This window comes from Magnolia sinica, chromosome 7, assembly GCF_029962835.1.
Source record: "Magnolia sinica isolate HGM2019 chromosome 7, MsV1, whole genome shotgun sequence".
Classification (NCBI taxonomy): Eukaryota; Viridiplantae; Streptophyta; class Magnoliopsida; order Magnoliales; family Magnoliaceae; genus Magnolia; species Magnolia sinica.
In genome coordinates, this window is record NC_080579.1 from 2460110 (window position 1) to 2486038 (window position 25929).

General features: G+C 38.0%; 1 protein-coding gene across 8 annotated transcripts in view; it reads left to right on the plus strand.

Moving 5' to 3' along the window:
* The first annotated feature begins 271 nt into the window (after window positions 1-271).
* LOC131250827 (uncharacterized) overlaps window positions 272-25929 on the plus strand; it is a 54265-nt gene continuing 28607 nt past the window's right edge. For 3 of the 8 annotated variants that reach the window (XR_009173464.1, XR_009173467.1, XR_009173469.1), the window contains exon 1: window positions 272-1943. Coding sequence is in view for 1 of the 8 variants with exons in the window: in XM_058251168.1 (XP_058107151.1) it covers window positions 4029-4353; window positions 5781-5803 (348 nt within the window). In the remaining 7 variants the exon portion in view is untranslated. Of the gene's footprint in view, window positions 1944-2152; window positions 2181-2659; window positions 4354-5780; window positions 6072-25180; window positions 25775-25929 lie in introns of those variants that run through there. The other 5 variants (XR_009173470.1, XR_009173466.1, XR_009173468.1 and 2 more) reach the window with 5 other exon arrangements.

The window sequence follows — 25929 nt, forward strand, 5'->3', positions numbered from 1 at the left end:
TATTTACTTATTTTGTTTTAAAAAATAAGTTCTTATTTTCAAAATAGGTTATTTGATAAAGCTTTAATTTTATCATTTTTTTTTAGAAACTAGTGAAAAAGTTCATTAGGAAAAAAAAAGAGCAGTAGAGAAGTCGTTTTTTTATTTAAAAGCTTATTTGGCTTAAGCTGATAGTCATTTTTGGACAAGTTTGTTAAACTTTGTGTGTAATTTTCATTTCGATCTCCTTTCCTCTGTTTACAATCTCTCTAAGGTGAGCCCACATGATGAGTAATCCACATTGAAGGTAGGGCTCCAGTGGGCCACATAATGTACAAAGGTGAGCCCCAAATGACGGACGTTCTACATGAAGCGGGCCCCACCCAATGGACGATCCACACCAAAGGTGAGGCCCCTCATCTGACGGGGCTGAATTCACTGATCTCTGTGTACAGGACACATGCATCAGGCAATGTAAAGATAAAAAATAATTTTGGTCCACTAATCAAATAGGTCAAACTTGTATGTTAAAAACTGGGTGGTGAAAAAAAAAAAAAAATGGTTCAACGGTAAAAAAATTTAACCTATATTTGCAGGTCCCTTTGATAAGTTTCCTAGTTTCTTAGTATGGTGCTGAGTACCTAGATGGATTCCATCTCCACGTATGAGGGTCCACATCAAGTGTGCGTCGATCCACCCGTCCATTGTCTTCAGCCCCATGATGCCTAAGTTACAAATAAAAAATCGGGCAAGATCCAAAACTTAGGTCAGCCATGACATAGGGAAATTCTCATTGTGCGGCCCAAGTAGGTTTTGGAGTGACTTGACTTTTGGTGAATCCCTTCATCCTAGTAGGGCGTCTGATGAATGGTGGAGCATCCCTTCCCAACTGTTCCCTATGTTGTGGTCCATCTGATTTTCAGTTCGGACTGAATTTTGGTCCCAGTGACTCAACTTTGAAGGGTGAATCTAATACATGGAGTGGATGGGATACACAGTTGATGTGGGCCCCACATCAGCATGGAGTTATGTCCTACTCTTTTTCTTAAATGTAGAAATCCCTGCAGCCAAGAGCGCGTACTATCATGAGTAACAGCAGTACAAGCAGTACAACTAGTAGTACGTTTTTTAGCGACAAAAATGTGGATACTCTGATAGTGTGTGATGGATGATACACAGTCAGTAATAAATTAGCACACTTGACATGCTAGTACTAAAATTATGGTACCCGGTATAGATAGTAAGCTTATTTCATTATCTGACCATCGGATCAGCGACCATCTATTGCACGGTCAAAAATGAAAAATAGCCAACGGTCCTATTTCCACAGACAAGTGTCCACAAATCAGATGTTAGGATTGTTTAACCAATCTGATATTTAGATTGCAACTTTACAACGGTGTGCTGCGCAATCTAGTCGGCTTTATTTGAGTTTATATTTGTAATGTGTACATTGTCTTAATGCCTGCGTATCAAAGGTTATATGCAGCCAGAGTATTATACAACTACTCTTTTTTTAACAGCTCCTTTACTCTCTTTATGTATAAATCCCTACTGAGTGTGAATTAGAATTTAGAAAGAAGAAAAAACCTGAGAATGATCGTGTGGTGCTGGATTCGGTGTTGGTGGGATCGAAGCCGTCGTTGCCGTTGGATTGGAATTAGATCCTTCGTGCTTTGCTTTCGATGCCAGCAACATCGAATCTAGCAGCTGACGGTCGCGATGCGAAGATTTTTTCAAGAAATTAGATCAACGGCGATCGGGCAAGGTACGGCGCTGTCCACTGCATTTCACTGCGGAAGACGCGCAAGTTCTTTGGGGCCCACCATTTTGTATATTTGAAATCCGCTCCCTCCATCAGATGATCACCTTGATTCTTGGGCCTTAGGCCAAAAATAGCCAGATCCACAGGTTAGATGGGACACATCATAGGGAACAACGGGGAGAGTGGATGCCTACCATAGGTATGTATGGCCTCCATTGTGTGTATTTTTCATCACGGAAAAAAATGATTTTATGGCATAACGCAATATTATTAATTTAAATTAGTCTTGAAGGATCAGATCTCCTCTTTTATATATTTAGTCCTTATTTAAAAGATGACAAACAGAAGTGGACTCCACTTTATGGACGATTCAAATTCATGTCTTGACACATATTGTTGTTAAAACAGATGTCTGAAAATATGGTGCGAGGTTCGAAAGTCTTTTCAACTGGCTAGTCGATGAGGCGGTTTTCAGACTTTTACAAAGTTAGTGCATAAGTAAAGCTTTTTAAACTATAAATAGGGGTTTCTAGGGCATTCTAAAATATTCTAAGGCTTTTTTTTTTTTTTTTTTTTTCACACACGCACACACTTTCGTACACTCACGCTGTAGTGGGATTTCACCACCTATGGATATTCGAACCCTTGACTGAGTGTTGAAACTTCCAAGAGTATACCACCCGAGCAAGAGCAAAGATCCTAAAGGTATTCCGAGAGTTTCTAAAAGGGTTATAGGAGTATCAAAGGGTGCAGTAAGGGTGAGATTCGAGGTTATTTGGATGAGTCTTTTCTCTTTGTAAATTATATTTTCATAGTGGATTTCTGTCGCTTTGTACCGTGGTTTTTTTTCCAAAAAGGTTTTCCATGTTAAATTTTTGTGTTCTCTTGTGATTGCTTAGTACTCTTACATTGCTATCCTAGATCCATATCAAAGTAATTCCGCGGCACAAATTTCAATATATATTACAAACAATGTGGGCCCGTGGTTCTTTTAAATATTGATCATATAGGTAAAATCATGTAATATAGAGAGATAGGCAACTAGAAGGTTAGTTCAGCCCACCTTCGATGTGAGTTGTCCATTATGGGGCCCACCTTTGGTGTGGACCATCCATCATGTGGGCTATTCCTACCATAGGCTAACTTTTGATGTGGGCTGTCCATCGTATGGCCCGACCTTTGACGTGAATCATCCATTGTGTGGGGCCCACTTTCAATGTGGACCATCCACTAGGATATGGATTGCTTGCAAACAGACCATGGCCCCACCCTTCCCATTACAGAAAATCCCTACACAAGGCTTTCGTAGGCAATTCACACCCCATCGTGTGCGCCCCCTCCTAGTCTCCTTGGATCCCAAAAATCCGGACGGTCCAATTCTCAGTTGGGCCACACCACTTAAAACCATTCCTAAAACTTCTAAAATCACTTCTTGTGATCCACAAGAGTTTCGAAATTTCCTGGATTTTCTTTCTATCCGTTCGTTTTGGTTAGATGCTTCTTCCGAATGAATTAGATGCATAAAAAGAAAACGGTAGGTCCCACATAAACTTGGAATTTTTTTAACGGTGCTCGTCCCCAGCCAAACTATTTCCTCTGTCGTGGCCCACCTCATTTTTTGATTGGCCAGATGTTTGGGCACCAAAGGAGATTATTAGAGGGCCTACATGATGGACGGATTGTATATCTTTAAAACATCATGATGGGCCCCACACATCGATTTAACCGTTAAGTTAGCTATTCCACACCAGTGCAAGACCCCTTCATATCCACACACAAGCACACATGTCCCGTTGAAACACGTGCGTGAGATTTGATCTTTTTTATAAGGTTGACTGGACTCTTTAGATCTTCTGACATAAAAATCAGGCCATTCTACACCTTGGTGTGGCCCACAACATATGAAACAGATTGACGGCTTGAAAAATGTTTTAACCCTTCAGTCTACAACCTGAGTTGTAAAAATACCTGATTTTCGAGACAAGAAGATCTAAGCATCATTTTCAACTCTATGGACAGCTCAGATCTCGCACACTCATTCCATATTCTCAAGTGAGCTTGCGTGTAGACACGCTCGGCTCCCACACACGTGCAGAATTATCAAACCTCTAAACTATCCACCTCACATTTCTCATGCAATTTGCATTGCATGTGAATCAAAACGTAATCCAACCATGCAATTTTCATGATCATGGGAGCTAATAAGGAGGTGGGCCCCACAATCAGCTCTTAATAAATTGCATCCACACCATAAAATAAGATTTAAGGAAAAAGAAGTAAAAAGATGGCTGTTTCCAACATACATCTATCTCTTCTGGTCTTTCTCGTCGCCGGAATCTTACTTTCCGGCTACAAGCGAGCCTTAGCCGATGATGTCGACTGCAAAGGTGATTTGAGTGACCTTATTCAAGAATGCAGCGACTACGTTAAAAAATCAGGCCCACCAGTTCCACCTTCTCAAGAATGTTGTGTTGTGGTGCGCCGCGTCGACCTGCCATGTGTGTGCAAGTACGTGACTAAGGAAGTCGAGAAAATAATTAGCATGGAGAAAGTCGTCTACATTGCAAAATATTGTAAACGTCCGCTCAAACCTGGCACCAAATGTGAAAGTAAGGAAGCTCTCTCACCATTAGAACTAGGCGTCGACTTGAGTTAGACTGACTTAGGGCTGACTTGAATCGATCCAGTTTTGAAATAGACCTGACCTGAACTCAACCCGACTCGGTACCGAATCTAGCATGTTTGACTGAACCATAGTTTTGGTTCGAGAGCCGTGTGATGGGTGACTATCCATCATGGTTCGGAGAGCACTTGTAGTCTGCGTGAATGGAAGCCCTACATAACATTTGCACGATATCGTTATGATCAATCAATGGGATCTGGCCGGAAAGTGTTCTTGCCTCTATCATTAATTAACACGGGTAGTCCCCATTTCAGGTGTTTCGGTCACCTATCAATGTCACCGGTACCAAGTAGGGTCAAGTCAGCATCGAGTCGGGTCAGGTGTGGCTCAAAATCTAAGTGCACCTGCTGGAATTGTAACCTCTCCATCATATACACGGCATCTTAGATCTAAAATGTCAAATCTAGATTTTTATTTATTTATTTATTATTATTTTTTAACGTATGTGAGTTGGGTTTCGAATTGAGTTAGTATCGAGTTGGATTTTGGGTCAAGTTACTGGGTGACCCGAACTTGACTCGGTTTGAGTTAGGATTGGGTAAAGTCTACTCGGTTCAGGTCGAGTTAGGTCACCTCTCAGTTCAGGTTGAATTGGATCTGAACAAGTCAGACGAGTTGAATCAAACTGTGTCCAGTTCTACTCACCATAGTTCTCCACCTTTGGATGTTGGATTTATTGAATTTTTTAAAGGGTTTGTGAATTCCACATGTATTATACATGCCACCACAAATGCCAAGCTGGCACCTATTAGTGTTGCCTACATTGCTGAAGAGCCTCTCAATGGGATGCAATCCATGTGTAGCGGCAATGTTAAATAATGTCTTTATGAGAGGCCGTTACCCTGAGTCCATGCCTCTAGCTTGGATGTTGTCCATCATTTGGGGATCCACCATGTATATGTGGGGCGTTCAAAGGCAATCCATTCATCAGGTGGCCCACATACACCATATGAAGTCCATTTGTTTATGTAGCCCACATGGTGAGTGTACTGGCATGGTTCATGGACCTCAGCATATATGCAGTGGGACCCACCTGATGGACTGCTATGATCTTACAAGGATGTGCCAGAGTGTGGAGTGGTATGCTTGTAAACAGGTATGAGAATATATAGCAAACCTCTCTTCCCTCTAAACTGGGGTTGCAACTAGGCTGGGCTGGCCCACCTGGCCCAAGTCCAGCTTTCTTTGGGCCTGCTTGGGCTGAGCCTTGAGGATCAGGGTCAGTACGTAGTATTGGTACATCCAACCACAGTCGATGTATCAAAACATCTCTCCAACTATTGTATCTGATCATTTCTTTCCCGTTTACCCCTCTTTTCTTTCTTTTTTTTTCTTTTTTATTTGAAATTTCAGGTTATATCGTTACAAAGGCATGAAGTTGGGAGAAAGTAAGAAATATAGCTGAAGTTCCCTTGTTAAACTCGGATGGATTTGAAGTTTAGAATACTTGGTTTGATATGGGAATGTATCTTTTCTTGATGGGATATTACCATGCATGTTATGTGTTGCAATGTTAACTACCAATTAAATTTTATTGCAGGTCCCACATTTCAATGATCCAGATCATTCATAAAATGGTCCCCACCATTGATGGGAAACACCAAGAATCACGCTTCAAAAGCCTGAAAACCGGACTCAAGTCGATGTTCAGTTGTGTTGGGTTGACTAAAAGAAGTTGACTCTAATCACCTCAATATTTAAATATTATAAACTAAAAGATATTAAGAAAGCTAATAAACATTTCAAATATGGCTGAGTTTTGAGTCGATTCAATGAGTTTTAGAACAATGCTCAAGATCATGGGCCTACATATCTGGCAGAGTATTATATACGGCGTGGAATTTCTGGGTCGGTCCAGAAAACAAAAATTGGATGCTCATAAAAAAATCAACTGACTGTGGCTCTTTTTATTAATTGCCACTGTTTGATTTGGGTAAATGACATCCGGTGATTATGTGTAACATGCCAACCCATTCGGATATATAAGATTCTGCCACTACAAACACATGTATTTATAGAAAAGAAAGTCATATAAGTTTACCCATTACACTTCTATCATATGAGGTCCCTACATCATATTTTTATACTTTGCTTAATAACTATATATATATATATATATATATATACACACACACACACATATGACTTTTTTGAGAACTCATCATGTCTGATGAGTCTCGAAAATCTGAACGGTCCACATGAAGTAGAATCTCGTGAAACCTCCTGGTATGAATTTTTACTTTGATACAAAACTTCGGTGGGCCATGCAAAATACAAACAGTTTCTTCCCTTGATTTGAATTTCTCTTTGATATGGGCCACCAGAATCTTAGATCAGGGTGAAAATTCATGTTTTAAAGTTTGATGGGATTCCGCATCTTATGGACCGTTCAGATTCGACACCCATGACACGTGTACAAAGGTGTGGACGTGCATAGGTGCGTAGGAGCATGCCTCTCTCTCTCTCTCTCTCTCTCTCTCTCTCTCTCTCTCTCTCTCTCTCTCTCTCTCTCTCTCTCTCTATATATATATATATATATATATATATATATATATATATATATATAATGAGTCAAACCTATTTACAATGATAGCAATTATAGTAGGGCTCGATAAATTGCTCAATTTAAATAATCCAATGGTTAAAATTAATCTATTGACCATATGCAGACCATCTAGTGGAGTCTTACAAATACTACTGATGAAAATTAAGACAAAAAGAGGCAATGACTATAACAAGATCGGATGGACTTTATTCTCTCTAAATTTTAAGAAAGGTTCTGTTTGAGGTATTGGATGACACTGGCAATGCAGCTTGGTCACCATTTCAGACATTGGATGGCGTTGGCAGTGTAATCTGTTGTAATCTCAGGTTGTTAAAGGCCAGTGACATGCATTGTCCTCTAACAACTCAAGTTTTTAGAGTAAGCGGTGATTTAACATGATATGAGATCTGAAGGTCAAGTGTTTGAATCTTGGAACCAAGAAGTCAAGCCCGGCGAATTTCCACCCCAAACGTGCCGGGGTCTTAGGTTCTATGTGATCCAAATCCTCCAAATTATGGGTTCCATTTTAGATATATCATTAAAAAAATTTAAAAAAATTAACATTTATTTGATTATATAATTATAGGATTGGACATTTACTGGATGGTTGAAAATTAAAATGGAAAATATCCAACCTCCCTATTTCATCAAATAAGTGTCCATATATCAGAAGCAATTAGTCTAGGATTGCTTGGCCAATGTGATTTTGGGATTGTAACTCAGTTGAAGTCGGTTTCACCATTTAGGGGGTTTAATTTAAGTTAATGTATGCCACGTCTGCGGTTTGTGAGTCCCTCGGGGGCGCGGATTAGCTACTGAAAGGTTGAGTAGCGAGACTCACCACTGAAGTGACGTCACCAAGTTCTGTGGGCCCCTACCATGATGTATGTTTTGTATCCACACCTTCCATCCATTTGGAGAGATCATTTTAGGGCAATATCCAAAGAATGAGTTAAATCTAAATCTCCATTGGACCCCAGCACAGAAAACAGTGGGGACAGTGATGCCCACCATTAAAAACTTTTAAAGGCTACAAAAGTTTTAGATCAAGCTGATATTTGTGTTTTCCCTTATTTCACAAATGTTTAAACTTTTGAACAGGTTGGATTTCAAATAAACATTATGGTGGGCCTTAGGATAGTTTCAACGGTGGGAATCACTCTCTCCACTGTTTTCTATGGTGGGTCCACTACAGCTTTTTATTTGTCTCATTCTTTGGCTCATGCCCTAAAATAATATCTCAAAATGGATGAATGGTGTGGATACAACACATACATCATAGTAGGGCCCACCGAACTTGGTGACGTCACTTCACTAGCCGACTCGCTACTCAACCTGTCAGTATCTAATCCGCGTTCGTGCCCGGGTATCAAGCATCACATGCGCCAGAGTATCAAATAACTCCCTAACAACGAAAAAGAGTCCAATTCAATCTCCGCCAGGCCTTCCCAGCAAGTGTGAGATTTTTGGTGCATGAGTCGAAAAGCACCACGTGGCACCCCATTGATCGCGCTGTATACAGTGATGTGAACCTGGTAGACGGTCCAGATTAATTATTCTAGAATGCTTCCTCGCGAAGGACGAAAAAGAAAAAAAAGGAGATTAAAAAAGAAAGGTCCCATTCTCCGTCAAACACTGGCAAGGTGCTGACTCAGACACCTCTCCGCAAATGGGGGAGCGGATTAGGTGCGGGGTGGGGCCTACCTTGTTGTATGTATTGGAAGCGAATTGCGCAGTGTGTAACTCACCATGCTTAGCGTACTGAGTAAACTCAGTGAGGTCCACCATGATTTATGTATCTTAGCCAATACGTATATCAATTTTACCAGATGATTTTAGGATTGGGCTGAAAAATGAATCATATATAATGTTTAATGGACAACACCATAGGAAACAATTGAATTGAACGTCTACCGTTAAAAATTTCTTGGGGCCACAAAAATTTTGGATCAAGCTTATATTTGTGTTTTCCCTTCATCCATGTTTGTATGATCTTATGAACAGGTTGGATGACAGATAAACATTACTATTGAGCATAGCAAGGTTTCAACGGTAGAGATCATTATCCCCACTTTTCCTGTGGTATGATCCACTTGATCTTTGGATATGCTTCAATTTTGGGATCAACCCCTTAAATTTGATGAAAAAACAAATGGAAGGTGTGGATAGACCATATACATTCAAGGTGGCCCAACTGAGTTTCCTCGATATGATAAGAGCATACTGAGTAACTCATACCCAATCCGACTTCGTATGTATTGTATATATATCCATGCTTCCCATCTTTTTTGCCGGATTATTTTAGGGCATGAGCCTAAATCAAATCTAAATATTAGGTGGACCATAAAATAGGATACACACACACACACACACACACACTATGCGATCGACCTCACGAGTCTGTCCCATGAGGTCGAGCTGTGTGGGCCCCACCATGATGCGTTTCGAACATCTACCCCATCAGTCAGATGCACCATTCCATTGTAGGCCTAAGTCTCAAAAATCAAGTCAATCCATGACTTGTGTGGACCACACCACATACAGAAGTGGGGATGGGCCGTGCACCATTAAAACATTCATAATCATTTTTTGGGCCCACTGAGATGTGGTTTGCAAATCCAGCCCATCCATTATGTGTGTCCCACTTGGATGAGGGTTCAGACTAAGTTTCAGCAGCATTCAAAACTCAGGTGGGCCCCACCAAGTGCTTTTATATGTTTTAACGATGTCTTTACATGATTTTAGATGGTATGGCCCACCTGAGTTCCGTATACGGCTGATTTTTGGGATATCCCATAATTTAGAGGGGACCCATCAAATGCACGTTTTTGATGGTCGACACGCATCACGGTTGGGGCCACACAGCTCGACCTCACGGGAGCTTATCGTGAGGTCGAGCGCATAGTACCTTTTCCCATATATATATATATATAAGAGTTTAGGAGTTAAGTAAAAATAAAATAAATAATTTATTTATACATCCATGACATCCACCTTCTAAAAAGAAAAATGGCCATGTTCATGTCAATGGTCCGTGTTTTTAATGCCCATTCAATTGCATAAGGGCCAAAGGAATCCGGATCCTCTATTTCCTTAAGCAGGGATTTTCTATTTTCCTACATTGTTATCGGTCCACATCATCACTGACTTTGTCAACACCACTACATGAAATGCAGGTTGTGATAATGTGGCCTAATCATGTTGCAACAAACTAGAATTTGGACTCAGGCTAAAGACATCATGTGCATTTGGCATTGGGCTACTGAAGCAGTACTAGGGTCCACCTCAACTCATCGGGGCCAATTTATAGAAAATGGTAGAAAAAATCGATGGCCCATGGATGATTGACTTAATGTACACATGGCACTTCATGGTCAATTGAATCTCTAAATGAAAAGCTTCCATTATTCCCAATAAATAACAAATACAAGAATTACTGTTTATAGTATTTTGGTCCATTTCATAGTTAGTTGCCATTAGCCTGAAAGAATTCTTGGCTTTGATATCAATTGATGCAGGGAGGAACATAATGAGGTCAATCACCGTCTTCCTCAAGGATGACTACTCCAAATCCATGGAGCTTTCTAATTCCTCACAAAGTTTCCTCAAATCCACGAGGATAAAATAGAAATAATTTCTAAATTAATTGAAAGTAAATTGATTGATGATGTAAAACCAAATCACAATCATTTAAATAGTAAACTCAAACCTAACATGGGGTTTTAGACCCAAACTCCAATTCAAACCGCCTAAAAATGTGACTTACTATAAATAGTTAACTTATTATTTATAAACAAACATGATTCCTATTAGAATTCATGGTTTTGGCCAAAATTAATAAGTGTCTAATTTTGCCTAACCAACCTATTTTCTAATTTTTCTAAGCCTTTTTTCATGTTAGGCACAACTCTTACAACTCAAAGGATTAACAATTACGATGGAACTAAAACTTATCATTTCTAGTAAAAATAGAAATAAAATGGACTTTCAACTGTTGATATGGTGGAATCTTACAAATCCAGTGTGGGCAATCTGGATAAGTGGGTTGGTTGACTAAAGTAGCTTCTACTCCCCCAAAATCATATAAGATACTTTGAAAAACTCATTCTAGTTTGTGGCATAGGATTGTTTTAAAGTTTTACGGTCCTGATCACGTCCAACTTTGACCGAGCCTTGTCTGCTCCATCTTTGCCATGAAAGTGTCCATGACCCAATTAACTTAGGAATGACGAAAAATAAGGTACAACAAAGTGTACTAAAATCGTTCAACTCTATGGATACTTTAACCTTCACAATGATCAATCGATGGTTGGCGGGAGTCCAATAGCATTTCAAGATTTAAAATTTTAAAAATCTAGCTTGAAATATGTGTTGCGATTCCAACCAAAGTATAAACCTTTTCTTATTGTGGGAGGAATGGATCTTTGGTGCTCTGGTAAAAAGATCAATTCTTTCCTTGTGGCATGCATCATCTCTTACCTTGGTCACATGTTATTCTTGGTGACGTGATCTACGTGGAATAAGAACCTCAACCAACGGATGCTATGAAAACCTCTTTCCAAAGAATCAGTTGCACTACGCCAAAATGCCTAATTTGCGACGTATTTTTGCGACGGACTTTGTCCGTCGCTAAAATCTCATGATTTAACGACGGATTTAATCCGTCGCTAACGGAAAAAGTCCGTCGCTAAGCTCGCCTCCGTCGAAAATCCGTGGTCCGAACGTCCGTCGCTAAAATCTGATTTACGACGTATTTACGACGGATTTTTGTCCGTCGTAATTAAGCGACGGACTAGATCCGTCGCAAAATTTGATTTTACGACGGAATATAATAAATGCAAATTCCCGCCCAAAATACCAACTGGCGCGCTTTTCAGTTGCTTTTGCGACGGACTATGGTCCGTCGTAAAAGGACTTGTGCCCTGATATTAATTTTTTTTCATTTTTTTAGAATATGGTGGAAAATTAAGTTTTTTTGTACTATAATAATTGTTTTTTAATAGAATTTCAGTAGTTTAACTGTACATTTTTGTATCTAAGATTATTTTTTAACAATTGATTGAATGCAAAAAGAAAATTTATTTTGTTTGTATATCGAATGAGTGGAATTTTTATTTTTATTTTTTAATTTAAAATTAATATCAAAGAATTTGATTTCGAGAAAAAAAATAATATCCTGAAGAAGAAAATTAAAAAGATTTAAAAAAATGTAAAAATTTTGATGATTTTAAAAAATGAAAATATTTTGCAAAAAAACGAGAGTTTGTATTTTGAAAAATAAAATAAATGCTTTTTTTTAATGGAGAAGTTAGAAAGAATTGAAAATTTTAAAATTAAACAATATTAAAGAATCGATACTTTTACTAAAAACAAACATTTTGAAATGAAAAATAAAGAAGTTGAAAAAATTTGTGATTTTAAAAAAAAATTGAAAATGTTAAAAATTTGAAATTAAAAGAAAAAGTTATTTATAAAAACATTGAGATTTTGAATATATATATATATATATATATCAATTTTTTTAAAAAAATTGAAAAGTTGAAAACAAAATGATGCTTTTGAAGAAAAAAAATCGACATTTTGGAATTTTTGAGAAAAAAATTTAAAAGATTAGGAAACTTTTTTGAGATTTAAAAAAAAAAAATCAGAATTTGTATTTTAATTTTTTTTGAAATATTTTATAATAAAAATAGTACTTTGTTAAAAATTTTCATAGAAAAATTACGCCTAAAAAAATATACATTTTGAAAAAAAAAATGTTATTTTTAAATGGAAATTGAAATTTATCTATGAAAAAAGAAAAATGTAGCCCGATCAGGGCGAGTAAATAGTGAAATTGAGGGTATTGATCCGTAAAATAGAGTAAATGGACCAACATATAAAATGAGCCAAATATTCTGGTCAAAATTGTGACCCAACTTATTTACCTTGCAAGAACCTAAGAATTAATGTTAGTAAATTCTGTGGGGCCCATCATGATGTGTGTCAAACATTAACACCGTGCATTTAATGTGTCCCCTTTAGGTTATGAGATATCTCAAAAATCATCCGTATACGAAACTCAGGTGGGCCATACCATCTAAAGCCATGTGAAGACATCCTAAAAATTATAAGCACTTGGTGAGGCCCACATGAGTTTTGCATGTGGCTGAAACTTGGTCTGACCCTTCATCTAAGTGGGACACACATAATGAGTGGATTGGATATGTGAATCACATTCAGGCAAGCCCAATATATGATTATGCAAAGAAACCCCTCTCCACTCCATTTAGGTGATTTACTAATTACCCTGAGAACGTTCTATGGGGTCTACCATTATTTATTTATTTTATCCACTCCATTCATCCATGTTAACAGATGATTTGGGGTCTAAAGAACAAAAAGGAAGCATATCCAAAGCTCAAGTGGACCACACCACAGGAAATAGTCTGATTGAACCTCTACCAATGAAAAATTCTTGGAGGCCATAGAAGTTTTGGATCAAGCTGATGTCTGTGTTTTCTCTTCACTCGTATCTTTTTGATATTATGAAGAGGTAGGATGACAAATAAACATTACTGTGGACCCAAGGAAGGTATTAACAGTGTAAGTCATTATTTCATATTGTTTCATGTGGCATGGTCCACTTGAGTTTTGAATTTATCGAAAATTTGGGATCAACCCACATCGTTCATCTATTTTTCGAGATCATTTTAGAGATTTATTCAAAATATAAATCATATCCAAAGATTAAATGGACCGCACTACAAATAAGGGAAGAAACAAATTGGCTACTTCCCCTAACACTGGCCAATGGCTGGTAGTTGGTGCCCCGTGGGCCCCACCATGATGTATGTGTTTAATCCTTGCCATCCATCTATTTTTAAGATCATTTTACAGCATGAGACAAAAAATGAGGTATATCCCAATCTGAAATGGACCACATTACAGGAAACAGTGTTGAATGAGCATCAACCATTAAAAACATTTTGGGGGCCATAAAAGTTTTAGATCGAGATGATTTTTGTTTTTCCCCTTCATCTAGGCCTGTATGACCTAATAAATAGATTGGATGTCAAATAAACAGTACAATGGGCCTTAGGAGGATTTTAATGATGGATATCCAATCACTATTGTTTTCATGTGGTGTGGTCCACGTGAGATTTAAATACCTCTCATTTTTGTAATAAATCTCTAAAATGATCTTTAAAAATGGATGAACGTAATGGATGAAATACATACATAATGGTGGGGCCCACAGAGCACCAACCACCCCGCGGCTGGTGTATGGGGAGTGACGCCGACCATTAAAAACTTCTATTGGCCACAAAAGTTTTAGATCAAGCTGTTATTTGTATTTTCCTTGATTCATGTATTTTTTTAAAAAACTTTTGAATAGGTTGGATTTCAAATAAACATTACGATGGGCCTTTGGATAGTTTCAACGGTGGGAATCACTCTCCCCACTGTTTTCTGTGGTGGGGTCCACTACAGATTTTTATCTGCCCCATTCTTTGGCTCATGACTTAAAATGATGTCTCAAAATGGATGGACGGTGTGGATATAACAATTACATCATAATGGGGCCCACAGAACTTGGTGACGTAACTTAGAGTACAATGTTAGGGGAAGCGGATTGTGTAGTAACTCACTACGCTTAGCGAACTGAGTAAACTCTGTGAGGTCCACCATGATTTATGTATCTGATCCACTCCGTTCATCCATTTACCAGATAATTTTAGTACCCGATCCCAAAAATGAAGCATATATAATGTTTAAATGGACCACACCACAGGAAACATTTGAATTGAATGTCTACCGTTGAAAAAATCTTGGGGGCCACAGAAAATTTGGATCAAGCTTATATTTGTGTTTTCCCTTCATCCATGTCTTTATGATCTTATGAACAGGTTGGATGATAAATAAACATCACCGTGGGGCCTAGAAAAGTTTCAACGGTAGAAATCTTTATCCCCACTGTTTCCCGTGGTATGATCTACTTGATCTTTGGATATGCTTCAATTTTGGGCTCAACCCCTTAAATTAGATGGAAAAATGTATGGACGGCTTAGATAGACCACATACATTCAGGGTGGGCCCAATTGAATTTACAGCGTACGATAAGAGCGTACTGAGTAACTCAGTACGCAATCCGATTTCGGTATTAGGGCGTCCAGAGAGACGCCCTATTTCTCCCACCCCGTCTCTCGCAACCTGTCCCTCCTCTCTCTTTGATCTCTCCACCCTACCGCGCGTTGCCGAACGCCCTACCCACGCACGCCCTCTCTCTCTCTCTGAAGCTCGGTTGAAGGCTAGCATTCACAACCGTGAGTATCTCTCTTTCCCTCTCATTCTCTCTCAATCTCTCCCAATCTCAATACCGATTTAGGGATTTAGGGATTTAGCGATTTGGGGATTTAGCAATTTGTGGATTTTTGGGATTTGGGGATTTTAGGGCGCATTACTTCACATTGTTGAGTTGATGCATCCAAACAGCCCTAAATCACTGGCCCAAAGTCAAGTTCCACAAGCAACACCCTGGGCCCTAAATCACATTGTTATCTCTCTAATAAAAATGCTACTAGTTATATGTGCTGTGTATGGTATTATGTGGATATATGAATAATGCATGATGTGGGTTTTTCTCATGTGTTGTGTGTGGTAGTATGTGGATATATGAATAATACATGATGTGGGTTTTTCTTATGTGTTTCAGAGAATCATAAGCTCATTGACTGTGGGATGTGTTCTGTTTCTTTCATCTGTTCTGCTCCAATCACTAATAATCTGGGTAACCATGATTCTATTATAGATTGCCATTGAACCAAATAACTTTGGATCCGATAAAACAACTAAACACAATGTGAAGCGCATGTCATTGCCGGACAGTGCACCCGAAAATAAACAATTGTTGTTGTTGAAACCTGAAAGCTCAGATTGAATTGGCTTGAATTGAGAGAGATTCAAGATAAAGAAGTCTAGAACAAAGAAACTTCATATGGCAGGCTTTCAGTTTGCACGATTGTGCTAGCCCATGGTTCAGTGATCCAAGCCATTGATATTGTTTGGCCGACTGTCCGTGGCCAATGCACCTAAAATCTCTCACATAGGAAGATGAAATCATGATCCTTCAATAGGTTAAGGATGCTTTTGATGATATTTGGTGCAACCAAAGACCCTGTTAAGAAAGATAATACATCAATAATTCATGCTTCACATTGAAAAAAGGCCAAACAATCTGCTTTTATGATATTGTTGCTGTTCTCAATATTGACTAGCAGTGCCAAACTGGATTGGACTCTACTGAGTCCAAGTTGAGTCGGACGAGTCATATATCCACATAATACCATACACAGCAACAGCCCTAAATCACTGGCCCAAATGAATTCAAGGAAATTCGAGGAAATCAAGTTTGCTGGTGTTTTTTTTTTTTTTTAATTATTTTTTTTTATTTTATTTTTAAGTGTGGGATAAAAAAGAAGAAGAAGAAGAAGAAGCTCGTAGCAGATGAAATGTATTTGGGTCATTTCACCCTCTCAAGAAGGTCATTTAGAGACTTGAAATTAACTTGGAATTTTTTGACAAATCAGAATTTTCATATGCTGATAGTGTTCATAGACATGCAATAAAAAATAATGCATATGCTACAAATGGAAGTCAAATCAAACCATCGAAATTGTGGGGTCCACTTTATATGGATCCTTCATCAAATATTACACTAGATTGATGTCCTAACTAGCCGACTGAGAGACAGCTAAAGGACATTTGAAATGAAAAAATAAATAATAAATTATCAATTGCTCTAATTCAACAAACAAATGTCCACAGTCAAAGGTTCTCATTATCAACCAATCTGATTTTAGGATTATGAATTATATAGAGCGGAGTTTGACGATTCAGGTGATTTAATTTGAGTTACATATGTGCTAAGGGTTCTCATTATCAACCAATCTGATTTTAGGATTATGAAATTGTTTTTTTGCAATTGATTTTTTCTTTATTTTTGTTTTTTGCTTTTCTGCTGCTAGGAAAGTGCCTTTCTTTTCTCCCGTCTTCTCTGTTTTTTGAAGAATCTATATCTATCCTTTTAAAGAAAAAAGCCAATGGCAGCTGCTGTACTTTCATCTGTTTCCCCTTTTGCCTTCCATATACTGGGAATTGATGCACTTGTGGGCAATCAAAGTTTCATCTATAATCTGTCTGCTATATACAAAAGCTCCTTGCACCTTGGAGATACATTTCCTAGCACATTTTTGACAGTTTTTTAAGCATAAGTTTAATGCGTTGTATGGTTATTGACTGATTGTCCTTTGTGTTTCTCTCATTGTAATTGAGCTTTTATTATGTCATCATTGCAGGTGTCCATGCCTTTGATTTTATCACTTTGGGTTACAAAGTAGATTGGCCAGTCAGCATTGTCTTGACTGCAGATGCACTTAAACTATACACTGACATTTTCAGTTTTCTGACTCTAAGTTAAGCTGAGTGATGTTTTGTTATGATCTCTGATGTTCTATTATGATCTCTGAAACTGTCATGCTTCTTGTTTTTGGTTGTATCCATAGATAACTATGATTTCTTTACTGATATATGGTTTTGGGCTTTTGGTTGGATGTCAGCACATGAGTGCTTGCTGAAATGTGTTTACATCTGAAATTTGTGGTTGACTGAACAAACTCTTCAAAAAAATCTCCACCATCAAACCATAAGCTATAGACTGGATGGCTACAATGGTCTAATCAAGGTGAACTTTGCATGACAACCTTCGAATTAGGGGCAGATGCAACTAGAAGGTTCAGATAATAGATTGAATTGCCAAGGTTACAGTATAGAATTAGAAGCACTTGTGACTTATAGTGGTCCTAAATATGTATGTTTGAATGTTTTGGCTTTGTGGTGGATGGACGCATTCTATCCCAATGTGTATAATGAGTATAACCAGCTGCACTAAGTAGCTGGGTACTATTAAGAGGTTATTTCTTTGATACAAATAGTGGTGTGGGAAATGATCCTTTTCAAAACACAGTAGTTTTGTTTCATGTTCCGTTCAATCTTTGGACATGGGCTCAAATGCTTGGTGAAAATATGCATCAAATGCTAAAGATTTGCAGACAAATGCTAATTGCTGCAGATTTGGGCATTTACTCTTTTAGTTAATTTAGCTGGAGTTTGCTGTATTGAAATAGCTCTTTGCTTCTTTTTTTTTCTTTTTATTAATTTTTTTTGAACATTTAGTAGCTCTTTGCTTTTAACGTTGCATTGATAAAATTATAATTCATCAAAAAAAGAAAAAAAAAAAGCTAAAGATTTGCTACTGGTGTCCCGCAGTGGAGATGGTGAGAATATTTACCTATAGCCATTTGCAATTGGACTTCCTTGCTAAAGATTGGAGTGACTAGAGCATCAGTCATTGCCTGCTCTTAGTATTCTATTTTCAATTTTTCTTCTAAACAAATATTGTTACTGTCCCATCTCAGATTTGAAGCAAAACAGAGAGAAACTCATGTTAGAAAAAACTCATTAAAAAAACATTTCTGTTACAGGCTCATTATCCATCACTGTGCTTTCTCCATGCAGAAACCTCAGCTTTAACAGCCTAACTGGCGATATTCCAAGCTCCTTGGAAAGCCTTGCAAGAGTGGATTTCATGTTAGTCTAACATTATCAAATGAAAATTTGCTTTTTGAGTCTATGCTTACCCTTGATAACAATGAAGTGGGGATTTTCTTTCTTTCTTTCTTTTTCTTTTTCTTTTTCTTTTTTTCCCTCCATTTAGGTATTTAACTGGGAATATGCTGACTGGGCCTATACCTGGATGGATCATAAAGAAATAATAATCTTACTCATCAAACTAATTTCCTTAAATGCAGGTGGTTTTGCACTGAAGAAGCAAATGCTGGATGACAGAAGATTCTCCAAAATGCATCTGAATTTGCAACGCCTCCTGTAGGTATTTTCTCAATGTCTATGCACATTGCCTTAGAGAAAAATATGTACAAAAGGTGCTTAGTGCTTACCCAATCACAAGGGAAGCACACTAAATAGGAAAACTCCACAAACATCACTACTTGTGGCTGCACCTAGCACATGTGGGACATCTAAGCTAACTGTAAGGTGTGACTGACTGTGTAGATGACCTGGTCCAGAAATCAGGTGGACCACTCATCAGGGAGTCACTTGTGTGTGTGAATGTGGACCATTGGGAAATTGTTTATGAATGCAAAAACCAAAGTAGCCCCTGTATTGTGAATGCTATCCATCCAAGTGGGGCCCAATAGAGCAATGATCCCAGATTTACAAAAAAAAGAAAAGAAAAAAAAAGATGAAGAGAATGCCAGTTACGTGTTAGATGCCCCATTTGTTTGGATATCAAACTTAAATATCTTTTAAGAAAAAGTAATTTATTTCAGCCAATTACCTTCTTTCGAGAGGTAACTTGTAACTCTTCAATTGAAATGCTAGCATGCACAGTTATCTTTGAGTTATCTTGATTTTCTCATTCCCTTTCTCTCAGGTATTGCATTATGTGACCATCCTTCCATCTTGGACAGAGAAGAAACGCAGGGCTAGTTCAGGTACTAGAATTATGTCCATGTTGTCCATATTCTTTTCTATCTTTCCATATTCATACTAAAGGCATATAGTAGATTCAATTTCCCTTTGAAAAAGCAGCTTCCCATATTTTACCACTTAAATATGGTTGTGCAAGGTGCCTGTTTGATCAGATGGTTGTGAGAGGTGGTAGCATGGATGGCCATGATCTCAGGCTATACTAAGAATGGCGAATCTGGTGAGGCAATTAAGCTTTTTTACGCTTTTTCACATGATGTCGGTTGATGTTGTGAAGCCAGATGAGGTGAGATATTTGGACGATGCTTTTGAATTGATGTGTATTTTTATTTTTATTTTTGCTTATTTTTTTTTATTTTTTTTATTTTTTTATTTTTTCTTTTGACCAATATATTGATATGGTATCATGTTATCTAATTGTTCAATACTTTGACATAACAAATGGCTTCCATAGTGTTTGATTTGTATTTAGTGAATCAAATTTCGGATGTAATGTGAATATATTCAAAGCGGAAGAAATTGCTTTTGGATGTGCATGTAAGGGTGCTAGGAACTTAATTCTTGTCCTGTTTTATACATGACTAGTTTTAATACATGTATATGCTTCAAATTATGGATGTAATGTGAATATATTTGGATTTCATTTTCAAATTATAGGATGAGGGTTTTAGTGTGCTGCTATTCTTTTGACATGGTGCCATGTTGTCACAGGAAGTTCATTCTCATGGGCGCCAAGTTGTCACAGGAAGTTCATCCTCATGGGCCTAAGTCACGGACTTGACTAAATTTATGGTAATATTGTACATTACAGAGATTTTGCACAAATAAATCAAATTCCATTTTAGAGCATTGTGGAATCATAGATAGAAGTTGGTCTTCTCAACTTAACAATTATATAAATTATTAATTGATATTTTATCAATTGAAGTATGAGAGTATTCAACTTTTGAGTTTAAAAATAAATAAAAAATCAAAGATCTATTTGATCACTATTGTACTTTTTCTCTTGATGTATCTACCTACGGACTGAAATTTCAACACTGATGTGTTGCTCATGATGGGAATTGGAAGAGTTTGCATGGACCCTGCATGAATTCTGGTTAGTCAATCTTTCACCTACACTGTCTTGCATGCACAGCCAAATTGAATCGTAAATGTTCCATTCGCTTAAAAGAAATAGTTAAATTGTAATTGAGCTTATTTCCTGAATTACCACATTTTGTGTGTATGTTTCATCAATCTGGCCTTGCTGTTGATGTTCTATTCAGAAAAATGCAGCCAAGTCAAATCTGTATTTAGGACCAAATGTGGTGAAGCTTAGGCTAATGTGATACTGACATGAAAAGAAGATTTAAGCATCCTAAATCCAGAAGCTAATGTATCCCTTTTTTTCCCTGTAAGTTTTTGTAAACTGTATGGAAAGTTAGGATAGATCTCTGTCCAAGAATTATGAAGCTTATCCCATTGAAAATTCCATGGCAGGAGCCAGTTGCTTCCTCATAAAGTTTCATGATAGATAACAAATGTAATCTATGAGAAGGGATACGCTGTGCAAACTATTGGTTAGTGGCATCAATGGTCTGTTTATCATATGAAACATCCATCCCTCCAACATTTGGTTAGAGGCATCGATGGTCTATTAGTAGTGAAATCAAATTATCTCTAGTTAATGTGGAACTCCATCATGAAATTGTTTTTATTGATTTTGTCATGTTTTGTAAGTGCTAGCTTCCTTGTATCCTGTGTGAATCTTTTCAAGGGATTGAGAGGGCAGGAGGGATCATTGCCTTTTCCTCGGCTAATTGCATGCTATGGGTTCCATGTCTTGTGTCTTCCACTTGCAGCATACCTGTTATGGTAATTGTTTCATTATAGCATGCCAATTTTCCAGGGCTTGATTTCATGCATTTTGTTATTTCAGCATGCATACTGTGATGGCCGGTTAGTAGAAGTGGTACTACGCCATCTTGGCGCTGAAGATGGAAACATTGTGATAGCTAAAGATATCAGGTTTGGCTTTGCTTTGGCATCACTTTCTCCAATTTTTCTTTTGATATTCAAGCACACTATCTGGTGCATCTATATCCTTCTGCTTGCATTTGTTTCTTACAAAATTCATGGTTCTTCAAGGCTCTCAGACTTCCTTGGGAGGTTGCATCTATAATGGGTGAGCTGAGCTTGTTAAAAAGCTGAAATGTAAGTTTGATGTCACAATTCTGCTCTACCTCTTATTTTCTGCTCCTCTTTTCATTTTTCTTATGTACAAAGTTTTTCTAGCCCTACACTCCCTCAGATCACCCACCTGTTAACATGGTTTTATCCTTTTTTATTTGACCTGAAATGAGTCACCTGACTAATTGGGGACTGAAACTGGGACATAAATGGATTTGTGTGGGATTGAAAAGGACGAGATGGGGTGTAATCATTATTTGGTTCAGACCAGAAATTAAATAGGAATTCGAGTTGTTAATGGAAATGTGCATCTAGATAGTGCTTGCCTATAACATTGGACTTGCTCTTGTACAGACATTGTGCCGAATGCTTATCATCAATGCTGGACCTGGTTTTAGGCTGCTGTGGAGGACAATAGTCTTTTATCGATACAAAAACCACTTCAAACATTCATGTACTCTCAATGAGGCTTTTCTTCTATTTGTATTTAATTAATTAATGTTCCGTCTTCTAGAAACACTGATAATTATTGATTTTGTCGTGTTTTGTAAGTGCTTTGGAAGAAAGAAGTGTCCCATCAAAAGCTCCCGTCTCTTAATAAGTATGCAAATATATATTAGATTTCATTAGGGAGTTGCAGGCTTTTGCAAGTCAATGGCTATATGTTGTTATATGAGGTATCATATAATGCTTTGGCAGGGAATTTTTATTTTCAGTATGATCGAACTTTCTAGTCTGATGAATAGGATTCTTATTAAACTATCATGTGAATAGGATTTATTTTGTGAATAGGATTCTTATTAAACAATTGTATTGAATTATTTTTTGAATGACTATCAGGTGTAAGATTCGAAAAAAATAATAAAAATGTCATGATATTTTTTTTTAAATGTACAGATATTTTAGCGACGGACTAAATCCGTCGCAGATCAAACGACGGATTTTAGCAACGAAAAATCAACGACGGATTTAAGGTCCGTCGCTTACAATATTAGCGACGGATCTTATTCGTCGCCAATAATTTTAATGATGACAGATTTTTCGAATTTTTGGGACGGATTTTTAATTTTTGCGACGGATCGTATCCGTCGCTATGATGCGACGGACCTTATCCGTCACAGATTAGACGACGGATTTTACCCGTCGGAAAAAAAACGACTCAGTAAACAGCGACGGACCAAGCGACGGACGAAATCCGTCGTATATTTGGTTTTACGACGGATTTGGTCCATCGTAAATTGGCGATTTTGGCGTAGTATTGGTTCAAGTGGGGTCCATGGGTCATTACCCCCGACGTTTATCAAACGGGTTTCATTGCAGATTGGCCATGCCCCTACCCAGATTACCAACACATGAGTTGGATAGGCACCATTTCCACTGTCCTTTTCTTAACCGTCCATATCTTGGCGTCCAAACAAAGGGTTCAGAAAATCTAATGGTGGGTTTTCTTGTGGGCATGGTTTATCCATTGTGGAAGAGATGAGATCAACAGTCTGGATTATTCAAACCATGGGCACTTGTGAAAGCTAAAAATATATGCATATCCTTGCTTAGAGATAATATTACTCCATTCTTTAATTTGGAAGAAGTAATTAAGCTTGAAGTAGAGGGAAGGTTTTGCATCAATCTTGGAATGAGTGTGGATCCTCTGTTTCGTACAAACAACGAGCAGCTGAGTCCAGTATTATTATTGGTCCACGTCACTCTAAGTGCCACATCACCGGTTTTTTTAATATATTAAAAAAAATTACATTTCAAGAAAATCCTAACGCCGTTATACGGTTTCCTTTGGAAATCAGATTGCATGCCCGATTACAGTACGCCCTTGATCTCACCGTACTGAGTAAACTCAGTTGGGCGCACCTTATATGTATGTGGTCTATCCAGGCCGTCCATCTGTTTTTCCATCTAATTTAACAGGTTGAACCCAAAATTGAAGTATATCCAAATATCAAGTGGATCATAACACGGTAAACAGTGGGTATAATGATTTCCACTATTGAAACCTTGCTAGGCCTCACAGTGATGTTTATTTGTCATCCACCCTGTTCATAAGATCATAAAGGCATGGATGAAGAGAAAACAAAAATATAAGATTGATCCAAAACTTTTGTAGCCCTTGAGAAATTTTCAATGGGAAACGTTCAATTCAACTGTTTCCTATGATGTGGTCCATTTGAACATTATATGCTTCATTTTTGGTCTCAAGCCCTAAATTTATCTGGTAAAATTGATAGACGGAGTGGATAAAATACATAAATCATGGTGGGCCCACAGAGTTTACTAAGTACGCTAACCCAGCGAGTTACCCGCTACGCAATCCGCTTCCTTCCATTTGGGGAATCAGTGCACGGGTGGAGTGGCAAGACTAGCTATTAAGTTACGGCACCTAGTTATGTGAGTCCAACCATGATGTATGTTTTGTATCAACATTGTCCATTCATTTGGAGAGATCATTTTAGGGCATGAACCCTAGAATGAAGCAGATCCAAGTGTACCTGCTGGATGTGTAACCTCTCTATCAGCTACACGACATCTTAGATCTAAAATGTAAAATTTAGATTTTATTATTATTATTATTATTTTTTATGTACAAGTTAGGTTTTCGATTGAGTCAAGCTAGTACCGAGTTGGATTTTGGGTCAAGTCGAGTTACTGGGTGACCCAAACTCAACTCGGTCTGAGTTAGTATTGGATGAAGTCTACTCGGTTTGGATCGACTCACCCTCTCGGTTGGGGTTAAGTTAGGTCCGAACGAGTTGAGATTGGATGAAGTCTACTCAGTTCGGATCGACTCACCCTCTTGCTTCAGGTCAAATTGGATCTGAATGAGTTTGATGAGTCAAGTCGTACTGTGTCTAGCTCTATTCACCATGGTTCTCCACCTTTCGATGCTGGATTTATTGAAAATTTTAAAGGGTTTGTGAATTCCACATGTATTATACATGCCACCACAAAATGCCAAGCTGGTGCCTATTTGGTGCTGCCTACAGTGCTGAAGAGCCTCCCAATGGGACAATCCATGTGTAGCGGCAATGTTAAAGAATGCCTTTATGAGAGGCCGTTACCCTTAGTCCATGCCTCTACCTTGGATGTTGTCCATCAGTTGGGGATCCACCTTGTAGATGTGGGGCGTTAAAAGGCAATCCATTCATCAGGTGGACCACACTATATGAAGTCCATTCGTTTATGTAGCCCACATGGTGAGTGTACCGGCCTGGTGTCTAGACCTCAGCGTATATGCAGTGGGGCCCACCTGATGGACTGCTATGATATTGCATGGGTGTACCAGAGTGTGGAGTGGCCTGCTTATAAACAAGGGTTGCATGCTGGGATGACCCAATTCCAGCTTTCATAGAATCATGGTCAGTATGCAGAATTGGTACATCCAAGCACAGTTGATGCATCAAAACATCTCTCCAACTGTTGTATCTGATTATTTCACCTTTATCCTCTTCCTTTCAAAAAAAATAAAATGATGTGTCAGGTTATATCGTTACAAAGGCATGAAGTTGGGAGAAAGGAAGGAATGGCTGAAGTTTCCTTGTTGAATAAACTCGGATGGATTTGAAGTTTAGAATACTTGGTATGATATGAGAATGTATCTTTCCTGGATAGGATATTAAGGATATTAGCATGCATATTTATGGGTTGCAATGTTCCCAATGAAATTTTATTATGGGTCCCACATTTCAATGATCCAGATCATTCATAAAACGGCCCCCACTGTTGATGGGACACACCAAAAATCATGCTTCAAAAGCCTGAAAACCTGACTCGAGTCGATGTTCAGTTGTGTTGGGTTGACTAAAAGACCTTGACTCTAATCAGCTAAATATTTAAATATTATAAACAAAAGGATACTAAGAAAGCTAATAAATATTTCAAATACGTGACTCGGCTGAGTTTTGAGTCGACTCAGTGAGTTTTACAACAATGCTCAAGATCGTGGGCCCACATAGCTGGCGGAGAATTCATGGTGATTAAGAGACTAAAATTTAGATTCAATGACATGTATTCATAGAATAGAAGACCACAAAATCTTAGCCATCACACTTCTCTCCTCTAGGGTTTCACACCGTACATTGTGTATAGGGACCATGATTTAAGTGTACCACCTCAAATCTATTTACGATGATCGCAATTGTAGTGTGACCTACTGAATCGCTCAATCTAAGTAATCCAACGATCAGATGTGTGGCCCACCTAATGAAGTCTTACAAATACAACCAATGA